This window comes from Heterocephalus glaber, unplaced genomic scaffold, assembly GCF_053883595.1.
Source record: "Heterocephalus glaber isolate CG9 unplaced genomic scaffold, H.glaber_assembly_v1.0 deba00001497, whole genome shotgun sequence".
Taxonomy (NCBI): Eukaryota; Metazoa; Chordata; class Mammalia; order Rodentia; family Bathyergidae; genus Heterocephalus; species Heterocephalus glaber.
Window position 1 is genome coordinate 21,452,394 of NW_028258320.1, and position 13,599 is coordinate 21,465,992.

General features: G+C 31.8%; 1 protein-coding gene across 12 annotated transcripts in view; it reads left to right on the forward strand.

Annotated features, from left to right (window-relative positions):
• The window catches only part of Ctnna3 (catenin alpha 3), a 1,794,873-nt gene that overhangs the window by 1,734,018 nt on the left and 47,256 nt on the right, over positions 1-13,599 (forward strand). For all 12 annotated transcript variants that reach the window (XM_021259452.2, XM_021259448.2, XM_021259451.2 and 9 more), the window contains one exon: positions 3,387-3,521. In XM_021259452.2, coding sequence (XP_021115111.1) covers positions 3,387-3,521 — 135 coding nt within the window. The remainder of the gene's footprint in view (positions 1-3,386; positions 3,522-13,599) is intronic.

Genomic DNA, 13,599 nt, shown 5'->3' on the forward strand with positions numbered 1-13,599 from the left:
AATTCACATTGACATCTAATAATTTTAATTAACAAACTTTGCCAGCTTATTAGAATTTAAGCTGCTATCTGTAATTGCAAGTCATTTTAAATGTGTCTTAAATAAAGTTTATACTCCAGTATAGGCCAAAATATTGCCAAGATTATGGAATAAAGTTCTTTAAATGTGTCCACTTTGGTAATTCACTCCTAAAATACAACTGAAAGGAGATGAACATTTTTCACTATCCTTATTTCTAAATGATGTGTTCTGTGTTGCTACCAAAGTCTTACTAGAAGAGTGAAATCTAGTTTAATGTGAGAAAATCACTTATGCTGACATGCCTTCTACAGGTGCCCATTCACCTGTAGTAGGTGTCCTTGTGATTATAGAATTTAAAATTTAAGATTTCATGAATTAAAGAGCTAAGAGATGTCCTGGTCGACATCTCCTGTTAAATAGGAAATGATAACCAGTTTGCTATGGTAGCCCACCTACCACTTGATCTGCCAAAACATCCCTGGCAGGATTGCTTTAAAGTTATTTTATGCAAATTTTATTGGGGAAAAATAAAATCAAAGGCAGGAATATTCTAGAAAATCTAGGGAGCAAAGTTTTCTTTCACTTTCTTATAAAAATGTAAAAGGTGGGATCACCCCATATGAGAACCCCCTACTGGAAATCCAGGAGATATTCTCCTTCTTATTTCCAATAACAATCACCATAACCTCAAAATAAATGTAAAAGGTGTAAAAAGCAGTATTTGACTTTTGAGCTTTTAAATTAACAATATAACAATGTACAGTGTAACATGCAACAATTTATAGATTAGGAAAAATATTTGTGAACCAAGTACTTGATAAAGAGATAATATTCAAAATCTAAGGAAGTACTATAACTCAATAACAACAACAAAAAACCCCTCCAAATAATTCAATAAAAAATAGCCAAAGGTAATAAATAGATGTTCTTCTAAAGAAGAAGCACAAATGGTCACAAGGTTTAGTCAATAGTAGAATAATATTCCTAAAGTGGAAATCGTTAATTCTTCTACTTCTGTTTCTACAAACTCAGAGACATAGAAATAATATTTGAGGAGATGGAAATGCAAATTACTTACTTGATCATTACACCATATAGATATCTTTACCTCACATATCTATAAATATTATATGTCAATTAAAAAACATTCAGAAAGGCTTTCTGAATATCAATGAAAAGGAAAGCTTTAATAACTTTTATACCATGGGGATTTACTACTTATTTGTTTATGAAAATTTACTACTTATTTTGTTTTTCTACTTCATTTATATTGCTGGGTTCTATCTTTAGATATAACCAAGATTTTCATCAATTCTGTAAGTGAAGGATAAATCGTTATTAAGCAACTTTTAGCTTCAGAAGTGCAAGTTCAAACTTTCCTCTTATTTGACTCATCCTTTCCTTAATGGAATCATAGATTCTTCTAGCATGGCCTTGAGGGAGCCTGTTGAGAGAGACTGCATATTTTCTTTTAACTTGAGTGATTGCAGCATTAGTTATTGGTCAAGAATCTAATTATTGGTTTGCAAGTTCAATTTATCAGGAATTTATTTTATTTTATTTTATTTTTGGTACCGGGGATCGAACTCAGGACCTTGTGCTTGCAAGGCATGTGCCAGAACCACTGAGCTAAATCCCGGGCCCTATCAGGAATTTTATATTGCTACTGATCTGTAAGGAAAAAAATCCACACTAATCAAACTTACAGTTTACAAATAAAAATGTCAATTCAGGAAACGAATTTACTAAACGGAGTGGTTAGTAACTGCTTACTGCATAAAAAGTAGCTGTCAGTGAGAAGACTGACATTATTCCCAAACTACAACAGCCTAACCAAGCCTACAATATTTGCATCATACTGAACTTGCATGAACTTGCTTTTCTTGTCGATGTTCTGTAAGCAATAACAACTATTTACATAGTATTTACATTTTATTAGGTATTGCAAATAAAGGTTTAATGTATATGGGGAGGATGTACATAGTTTACATGCAAATACTTTGTCATTTTATATAAGGAAATTGAGCAACTAGTGTTATCCACATGGTTGTGGAACTTATCTCCAATGCATACTGCAGAAATGTGTGAAGTATTTTCTTGTCTTGCATCCTACTTTTTAATTTAAAGTTTGAGTAAATGACATTAAAGCTTGTTATTATAGCATTTTATAATTATATAAATAGTATATATATTTATTCAAAGATATAAAATACAAGATGAAAATAAAAACTATTTTATTATGTTTATTGATCAAAATATATTTATCTTTCATCATGTTTTAAATGCATATTTTGTGTAGTATATTAAATTTTAAACACTTATTTTTTTAGTTCCAAAAACATGTTCCTACAATCCTTTGAAGATCTTATTTTCTTGAGATTCTATATTGCCACATGATACAGATAAATCTTCAAATTCTTTCCATTACCTTAGGATATTTAGGTTATTACTACATTTTGCCATTATAAATACTTAAACAATGAATATCTTTGCATATTAAATATATCTAGATTTCCATGTTCTTATGAAAATTTATCAAAAGTGGAATTAGAGGAGATTTTTAAAAATCTGCAATTGTGACATAGGAGAAGGAAAGACTAAACCTTAACCCAAGATGTTTACCATGTTATAATAAAGCTCAAAACTATAGCGTTTTCCAGGTAATCCTTACAGAAGATAATACAGTTATCTATCGGTTGTTTCTTTTGGTAACAAAATTTAATGCAAGCCTAAAACATATGTGCTGTTTCTGATCTTCTGGTAGATCATGGTTTTCTTTGTCTGTAAATACTCAACAACATTTAATGGGAAAAGTAGGTCCTGGTTTTGGGGGGGGGGTTTGGTATTGGGCATCGAACTCACTTGCAAGGCAGGCATAGAACCACTGAGCTAAATCCCCGGCCATTTAATGGTAAAAGTAATAAAGCATAATGTGTTTTGTTGTAGATGATTTTTTCCATATATATAATACAAGATAGATAGGGCAGAACTATGGACTTCAAGGAGTAGTCTAATAGTCAGTATAGGTGAAGGGAAGAATTGCAGTTTAAGTATTTCTTTAGGTTTTCCTAAAAGGTTAATCTGAAAGCTTCTATGCTTACCATAAATTGAAGGCAGTTGCTTTTTGTACCTTTACATTTTGGAAAATTCCTTTAACATTTATTTTATCTAAGCTAAAGTAATAAAGGGTGAAAATTGAATAAGCTATTCTAGAGGTGGAGGCGTATCAGAATCTACATGGGCTAGACATGAGAAACTGAGCTTAATGAAAACTCATCTGGTATCTGCAATAACAATTTTTACACACATTGTTCTGCCTCTTATTTATTTTGCTCTTTCCATTTCTATCTTTGATGCATATTTAGTGTCCAGACCCATCGTGCAAACAGGATTTACTGGCTTATCTGGAACAGATCAAATTCTACTCCCACCAACTGAAAATCTGCAGTCAAGTTAAAGCTGAGATCCAGAACCTGGGAGGAGAGCTCATCATGTCAGCTGTGAGTAGTGGCCAGCAATTACAGTATCACAGGTGGAAGAGCTAGAATCAGAGCAGCTGCTCCCTTGCTCATACCACATCTTTTAGATAAATTCAGGTTAGGGCCAACTCAACTTGAGTTTGTATAAAAGTACATGCAATTAAATTAGCAGAAAATATTACCAGATTTCACTAGACACATTTTTATTAGCATATGTTTGTGATGCAAAATGAATGTATTCACCACAGTATATTGGTATGTATCCATATGGCATCTTGAGTTTTTACTTCCCTTTCTCTTTCCTTCCTGCCCACTTTCCCCATCCCTAGGTCTTCTTCCCATGTCCAAAATATCTATCTCCATTTCCTATCATCTTTCTTCTATTTTGCCTTTCATATTATTTATAATTTGGATTTCTCATATAAGAGAAACTATGTGATATTTAAACTTGCATGTCTGATTTATTTTACTAAGCATTGCACTCAAGGTATTTTCGTTTTTCTATAAAGACTCAAATTTATCCTTATTTATGACTAAATTAGTATTGTATTTTGTATATGCATACCCTTTTTGTTCCATCCATTAATCTCTTGAGAGACATATACCCTGTTTCCAAGGTTTAGTTATTAATGCTTATGCATAGTCATGGGATAGATATGTCACTATCATATGATATCTTTCCAGAAAAATACCCAGAAGATGTATAACTGAGTCAAATGAAATTTCTACTTTTAGATTTTTGAGTAATCTCTATATTGATTTCCATGGTAATTGTACTAGGTTATATTCCTGCCAATATAGAAGGGTTCATTTCCCCCCAGAAATTCCCAAGTATTTATTGATTTTTGAGTTCTTCATGATAGTCATTCTTCCTGATCGAAGAAGTTGAACTTTGTTGCATAAACCTATTGCGTATTTTTATTTTCTCTCTCTCTCTCTCTCTTTCTCTCCTCTCATACTGTATATTGCCCTCAGGACTTTGTGCTTGGCAGGCAGGGACAGCACCACTGAGCTACATCCCTGGCTTTTACTTTTTCTCTTGAGGGAAATCTATTCATTTAAATTGCCCACTATTTGATTTGGTCTTTTATTTTTGGAAGGTGTCTTTTTTAGTTCTTTACTTATTCTAGATATTAGTCCTCTGAGCAGTAGCTGACAAAGAAATTTTTCCCATTCTGTAAGTTGACTCCACTTTGTTGGCTTTTTGCTTTGTCATCAAGATGCCTTTTAATATTGTATAAGTCCATATGCTGATTGTTGGTGTTATTTCTTCTAGAATTGCGGTTCTGTTCAGAATGTCATTGCATATGCCTATATCTTCACAAATTTCACCAACTTTATCTTCTAATAGATTCAGTGTTTCTGTTCTTATATCTAGGATTTTTATCCATTTTATTTGATTTCAGTACACAGTGAGAAATATGGTTTTCTCTTTCTTCTCTGCAAATGGATAACAACTTTTCTCAGCATTATTTGTAAAAGAGGCTATCTTTCTCAATGTATATCTTTGACCACTTAGTGGAAGAGCATATACTGAATGTGCCTGGGGTTTAGTTGATCAACGTCTATTTTTATGTCAGTATCATACTGTTTTTATCATTATAGCCTTATAATATAATTGGAAGTATTGAATTGTGGTACATCTTGCTTTGCTTTTATTGCAAAGTATTGGTTTGAGTCTTCTGAGTATTTTCTAGTTCTATATAAGTTTTAAGATTGTGTTCTCTAGTTTCATGAAGAGTGCTCTTAATATTTTCATTGAGATTACATTAAAATCTATGTATTATTTTTGATAATATGATCATTTTGACCAATATTTTTCTGCCATCCAAAAATAGGTGATGTCATTTCATTTTTTGATATCCTCTCCAATGTCTTTTTCAGAGTTTAATAATACCATAGTTTTTATTACAGAGATCTTTCACTACCTGGATTAGACTAATTCTGGGTTTTTAATTTTTTTCAACCTACTGTCAATGAGATTGTTCAGATATCTTTTTCTGGTGGATTCATTTTTGGTATGCAGGAGCATCACTGATTTTTTTGGTATTGATTTTGTATCCTATCACTTTGCTGAATTTGTTTATTAGATCTTGGTCTTTTGGGAGTTTCTTGGGTCTTCTATTTAAAGAATCATGTCATCTATAAACAAGGATATTTTAATTTCTTCCATTCTATACATATACCTTTTGTTTCTTTCTCTTGCTCAATTTCTCTGGCTAAAGTTTATAGTTCTATATTAACTGGGAGTGGTGAGAGTGAACACCCTTGTCTTATTCCTGGTTTTAGACAAAATTCTTTCAGTTTTTCCTCATTTATTATGATGTTGTTATACTATTTTATGGTTTGTCATAAGTGACTTTTATGCTATTAAGTAGATACAGAATACTTTTATTTACTCTAGAGTTTAAAGAATAAGCCACCTTGAAGAGAAATGCATGTTAATTTAGAGGGCTTTTCAGACTTCAGAAAATGTACAGATAGAACTCTGAATTGCAACCTGAAATATTTCTAGAATAAATGATTGCAAGTTAATTAAACAGTGGCTTTATTGTTATTAATTTATAATCATTTCTCCTTATTAATTTTTATAATGTAGAAATTCAAGTCTTGTGATTTTTTAAAATTCCATATGTTCTTTTAGAAATGTGATAAAAATGATAGATTTAAAAGAATTTGAATAAATTCTATGGTGGCCTGGAATTTCAAACTGCTTTAAAATTACCATAGTAGAAATAATGTTTAATTTTCTACTCATCTTTTAATAATAGTAGATCATTTCTCTAGAGCAGGTATGATAATAAAATAATATTTGATATCTATAGAAGATTTGGTTATCAGTGACTTTGAGAAGGACATGGAGTAAGAGTATAAATATAAGTTAAAATGAAATAGTCTATGAACATTCTAGGGACATACATTCTTGAGAACTAATTTGTAAAAGTCCACCAGCATACTTACGAATTTATAATATTTAATACCTTTATGTCTTGCTTTTAAACTATCCTCCAATGAATAAATACTCTTGAAGACAAAATAATTGAAAAACAAGGAAAAGTAATTGCAAAAGCACAAGCAGGAGATTATCATCAAGGACAGAAGAAAGGAAACTAGTATTAACTACTGTCTACCTGTATTTTTTCTTAACCTTTACAACATCATATCAGTTAGATTGTTTATTTGATTGTTTTGTTTTCTTAAACATATGAGTTAAATTTAGAAAAGTTGAGTAGCTTTCCAAGGTCATACTAGTGAATGCCAGATATGGAATTTACATTCAAAGACCTGTGCTTTCCCTGGTCAGGTGGACAACTTGAATCTATGATGAAACTGAATATCTCAAGTCAAAAGTGAATAATTCCTGCTATGATTGCTTTCCTAGCTTTTAATTACAGTAAATGTCAAAGGAAGCCACAAAGATAAATTTCCTTGATATATGATTTTTGTAAAAATGAACACAATTATAACCTGTGCAATACTAGTGTCTTTTCGATTTTCAAAGAAAAATGCATTTTAAATAGTATTAAGTCATATAAACAGAAATCTGTATATATGTATCATTACAAATATCCATTCATGTGCATTTATACATGCATCCGTATATACATATAATGTGTGAGGATATACAGGTAAAGGACTCTTTGACATATGATGGAATTATATACTGATCAACCCACAGTAAATTGAAAATACCATGAGTCAAAAATGGATTTATGGGCTGGGGATTTAGTTCAGTTGTTCCACCTCCTGCCTTGAAAGCACAAGTACCTGAGTTCAATCCCCGGTACAAAAAAAAAAAAAAAAGAAAAAAAAAATGGATTTACGACATCTAGCCTACTAAACATCATAGCTTATCCTAGTGTACCTTAAACATACCCAGAAAACATTTTTAGTCTGCAGTTTGGCAAATAATCTAACAAGTCACTTATTTTATAGTGTGCTGAATATCCCATGTAATTTATCAAGTACCTGCATCCAAAAAGTGTTGACCACACAGTACATTTTAAGGTACTGGTTGTTTGCTCTCCTGCTTGTGTGCTTAACTATTAGCCTTAGCTCCAATGTAGGTTACATGTTTCTATCCTAAGAAAAGATTAAAATGAAAAATTCAATGTATGTTTTATACTTAATATGTATTGCTTTCCCATTATCTGAAAGGCAAAATGTGTAAGTTGCATCATCACAAGAAAAGGACCATCTGTATGTACATGTATACATAGTATTTTTAAAGTTATTACATCTGTATTTTGGGCTAGTAGATAGCTAGCCTTCATTTGCTGAATTAACATTATGCTACTTTAAATATATATTTCTCCAAATATATTTAGAGGACAAGTCTGTCTTCTCTTAATTTTCTCAATTTCACATATTCACCATCCTTCATAAGCTCTAAATCCATATTAATTTTCATGTTCTTATGTTGTCTGTAACTAGACTTTCAAATAAGTTTTACAGAAGTCCAACCTCTACATAACTGTTAAAATATATTACTGTTAAGTGTGGCATCACAAAATATACTTTCTTCCAGTTGTACAAATTGAGTTTATATTCCTTCCTTTTGGTATGATGATTCAAATTCATGAACGTTACATATTTTACGGATAGATTAGGCAGGAGCCATTTAGTATCCATAATTTACTATTTAAAAGCTGAGTCATTATATAAAATGAGGAATAGCATTTCAAATCCAAAACTATGTCATCATTTTGTCCATGATTTCCATTAGAAAAAGTAAATCTGCAAAAAGAGAGTATGCCATCTTTTAAATATCTTGGTACCATCTGTTTGCAGGTAGACCCTGGAAAGCTTTTAAAATATATTTCATTTATATGTGCCAAAGCACACTTGTTTTAGTTTATTAGTAACCCTGGGTTTTTATCTTTTCATTCTTTCTTCATTAAATTGAGAAGATTTAATCTGTTATTTTTCTATGAGGTCTCTTTTAAAGTAAAGCACATGATACCAAAACAGAGAAACTCATTAAAATTATAGAAATTGGGTATTCTAAACTATGGACTATTTAAGATTCACTAAATAAAGTTTGCATTCCAAGATGAGGTTTGTGAACCATTGCTTTCAGCAAATATATTTGATTAAAAAGAAGTAAACGTGAAAGAAATTCATTCTTGAAATGAATGGACAGAAGATGTTCTGGGCCTGGAGTATTAAGGTGTAGAAAACAAAAAAAATTAGTAATACTAAAATAATTTGAAAGCCGTTCTCATAGCATACTACTGAATTAAATTATTTTGCAGTCATTCTTACATGTGTACTGTCAGCACTTATTCTGCAGTTGTGTTTTTCCTGTACAGTAACTTAAGTACAATATAGTCGATTCGAATTTCCTACTGTTAATTGAGCACTGTGCCAAGCACAGTTAAAACACCTGGAGGTTGCAAAGATAACTGTACCATCCCTCTTTTACAATATTTGAATGCATATAAAATTAAGAAACAAAGAATTCCTAAATATACTAAATTGACTCCAACACAATGCTTTAAACTCTATAATACTGATATGCACAAATGCACATACTCCATCAGGTCAGGGAATAATTAATTGCACCAATATGCAGAGAAGGCAAGGGAAAAACTTCTTAAGTGGCTTGACCCTGAATTGGGACTTGATTAATAAGTATAAATAAATGTATACTTATGAGAGAAGGGCAGGAAGAGTATTCAAGTTATATGAGAAAACCAAAATCAAAAGTCAAAAGCAGAGAATATATAGAAAGTTAATAGAAGCAGCAAGCAGTCTGCTGTGGCTGGTGACAATTTGCTTGTATTGTACAGAAGCTGTAGAGAAACTGGTAATGCTCAAAAAAGAATCACTGTAATATTTTACCCTTATCCTAGAGACAATTGCAAGTAATTTAATTGTTGTATGTTTTGCAAACTTGTAAAGAGAGCTGTATATTTAAAACTTAAATGCTTTTCATAGGGTGGTGATAGATTGGAAAGATGAGGTTCTGCATGATAGATATCTATTTAGAGATGATTTTAAAATAACAATAGTCCAAAAAAATGAGAAGATTTAGACAATCTTTGTGAGCACAGAGAGAAGTAAATCTCCACCAAAAAAAATTCTGAGTTGAAAGTGTGAGAGTCCATGATCTTCCGGATATTAAAGGTGAAGAAGCAGCAAAATTTAAGATGTGCCCTATAGTTTGGGGCTTTGACAGCTTATTGAATCAATTGTGGCATTGATTTACTTAAAACTACATGAAGAAAAAAAGATCAAAATAAGAAGAGTAAGGAAACACATTCAAGATCTGTTCATTGATCTTAGGTGACCAATGAACATACAAAAATAGAGGGCCAGGAGAAATTGGATATATGGCTCTAGAACTTAGCAAAAAAGGGTTGAAAGAGAAGTAGATGGGATTATCCAATAAAAGCATGTTGGATGTTGGATAAGATTTTTAAAAAGCTGAGACAGAGATCCACTTTTTGCCATAAGCCATTTCTAAAATTCCTTTATATCAGATGCAGCTAATTTGACAATTTAAGCAAACTGAGAGTATAGTGTCTCCATAAGGAAAGTCTAAGAATGGGCATCTAAAATTATTGTGGCAGCTACAAGAAAGTCATCAGGGAATCAAGCTCTTTTCCCTTTCTGCTTCATTATCCTCACTTTCTTCCCTTTATTATTATCAAGGTAAAAAAAATGTATCTTCCTTAGCTCTAGCTGGGGCTTTTATATTCCAGACAGTAAGAACAAAGGGAAACAGAAGCAAATATTCCATACATTCTTTCCCATCCAAATAATATTTTTAAGGTACCTTCCAGAAAATTTCTTCCAAATGCTTTATTTTACATACTACTACATAGAACTTAGTAATAGAGCTATAGCTAACTGCAAGCATGCTGAAAATATAGATTTTGTTTATTTGTGTTTGAATCTGTACACATAGCTTTTACCAGTATAATCAGAATTTTTTTCTATGAAAGAGAAATTAGGTATTTAGTGACAATTAATATTTTCTATCAAGCCCCTCAATGACTACCAAAATCACAGCAATACTCATATATAGTGTAATAATCAGTTTTTAAAATACATATTCCTTTATATCATAAAGTTTATATATTATTTAATGATTAAAAATGTAATAGTCACTACTATAAATGATATAGAGAATTTGTGGTTGACTGAGTCTTTGAAAAACATAATGGATTTTGTATTTAAAAGATATCTTTACAGGCTGGGGATTTAGCTCGGTGGTTCCGGCGCCTGCCTCGCAAGCGCAAGGTCCCAAGTTCGATCCCCGGTACCAAAAAAAAAAAAAAAAAAAAAAGATATCTTTACATCTTTTCCAAAGAAATGTTAGCAATATGGTAAAGAAAATATGGCATAGTGAATTCAGTGATGAACATGCAATGACAAGGAAAAGGTGATTGCATTAAAAAGGATGAAAGAGAGAGGGAGAACTAGATACAGAATGACAGATGTACAGAGCAGATTGACTTGCTGAAAATTTTTAATGATTTTGTTTTGATTAACATTTTCTTCTATGTACTTATAAGATGGTAATAATCAAGAAATATTTCAAGAGTACAGAGTATCCAACAGAGAACTAACCAATAAAAACTGAGACCGAAAATGATGGAGTAAAGTCTTAAGCAAATGAGAAGGAATAGAATTGGAGTAACAGGTAGAAAGATTAGCTTTGGAAACAAAGAGCTTTTCTTCTGAGCTGAAATAAAGATGAACTAAGATGTAATCACATTTAAAAACAGATGAATGAGAATATAAAGAACTTCTTGCTGCTAGATCTCATGTTTTAATAAAATTAGAGTAGTTTTCAGTTAAGATTAAGATTTGAGTGTGCTCATGTATAAATACCAAATAGTTTCTCTGGTGTGAGAAACTGAAAGTGTAAATGGGGACTAAAATGTATGATAGGTAATGTGAAATAGGAAGAAAAGGGGCAAAGGGGAAGGAGGTGGGAGGGCTAGGGGAAAGGAAAGAAGGGAATGGGATTAATATGAGAAAATGGAAAAATAGGAACAAAATCTTTGTAAATAGTGAGGAATGGAGGGGTTGAAGGGAGGGCTGGGCAAGGGTGAAAAATAAGAACCAAGAGAGATTATGTAAAGGTGCAAATTTCCAATGATGAATGTCATTATATTGTATACCTAAAATGTACCAATGATTAGAATGAATAATCAATAATGCAAAATCGGAAGAAAAGTTCCAAAGGGGTAGGGGTAGTGGGAGGGGCAGGGGAAAGGAAAGAAGGAAAAGGAAAAATGATGAGAAATGGAAAAAATGGAAATAAAGTCTTTGTCAATAGGGAAGGGTGGAGGGGGTGAAGGGAGGGCTAGGAATGGTGAAAAAATAAGAACCAAGATGCATCATATAAAGGTACAAGTTCCCAATGAGAAATGTAATTGTGTTGTATACCTAAAATGTACCAATAAAGGAATAAAAAAAAATTTTGAGTGTGCCACTCAAGTTGTATACTAGCAGCATAACACAGTAAAGATGTCCACATCTTAACAATGCTTAGAAGAAAATATCACTAAAGTTAATAGGAATGCTTTAAATAGTGAGCAGAGATGAGTACACTAGACATTATTCAACCAGAGCAGAGCTCCAGAACATTGTCTAGACCATGGAATCTGTCTCAGATCAGCACATCTTTAAATCACAAGGAAATAAATCCAATGTGACCTTCCAAATGCTGTCTTCTCTCATATAAAGGACTATACTAATTTTTAACTGAAAAATGGTAGAATAACAAAGTGATAAGTAACTAAGCATATTGCTGTAGTTCAGTTTCCATAGCCACCTTGACTTATGAATCTCCTAAATAAGGAATAGAATAAAAGAATAACTCTAAAAAGATTAAAATGTACCTATATTTCTTGAAGGCAGTCTCATAAATTCTTCATCAAGGACATTTAGTGTCCTTATGTACAGTTCCTAGTGTCAAAATTATTGTACTTTATGAAAGGAGTGTTGTTATAAAAATATACATATTATTATATTCTAGCTTGTATACATTTACAAAGGAAATTCAGTAGGAGAAAAGCAAATAATGAATAGCTTTAAACTCTTAAAATTACCCTTTCCCCAAGTGTCATGCTTTTAGGTCAGCAAATTTTTTATTCTCCTTAAAACTGATTAATTATGTAAACACTAGGCTTTGTGGATTTCCTTTAATTGTACTCTTTTAGCCTGAGGTAGGTATTTCAAGGCCATGATTCTTAAAATTGGACAAATAAATGAAACTAATCAGCTGGGGGGAAAGATCAGCAAGTCTGAAAATTTGCTGAGCAACTGAAACTCAGCCTTAACAGAAATGAAGGAGCAGTGTGCCTCAATTAAGAATGATAGGAAATAGCAATAATATAGCTATTGACCAGAAGAGCCACTAGAGCCTACAGAACTAAGACAATCAGTACATATAAACTAATTTAGCAGGTTAATATGCTTGCCACAAGAAAGCATTAAGGGAATTAGTTAATGAGCTTTCTGAATGTAAATATTTATAGGCATCAAAAAAATGGGAAAAGTGAAACAGATTTTTTAAATTAACTGAAACATTTATAGAGAAAACAGAAAGAAGAACTGTGAAATGGAAGGAAGAGAAGCAAAGGAAATGGAAAGGGGAGAGGAGAAAGAAGAAAAAGAGGAAGAAAAAGAAAGGGAAGAATGAAGTACCTTTAACTCTGTCTAGCATTTTTCTCTTGTTTTGTTTTTAATACTATATAGGATGCATATGGAAGCAATCAGACTTTCGTAATGTAAAGAATACATATTTTTAAAATGTATGGAAAAGTGTATGCCTTTTGTATTGTTATAAAGTGGAATAAGAAATTCTCTTGGTGTCTAGGAAAACGGACATAATGAATTGTATTTTTTTAAAAATGATGATTAGCCAATGGATCCAGTTGTAAAATCATTTGAAGGAAACTTACATATAATCTGTTTATATTAATACTATTTTCTCAAATTCATCTTTCAAACAGGGAACTAGATCATCATGTTTTAATGACTTGTCTTGGGTCTCAAAAGTATCAATGGGCAGAATCAGGACCAGAATCTAGGTCTCACTCTTTATTTCATTGCTATGGAAGTAATCCTAGCTGAGCTC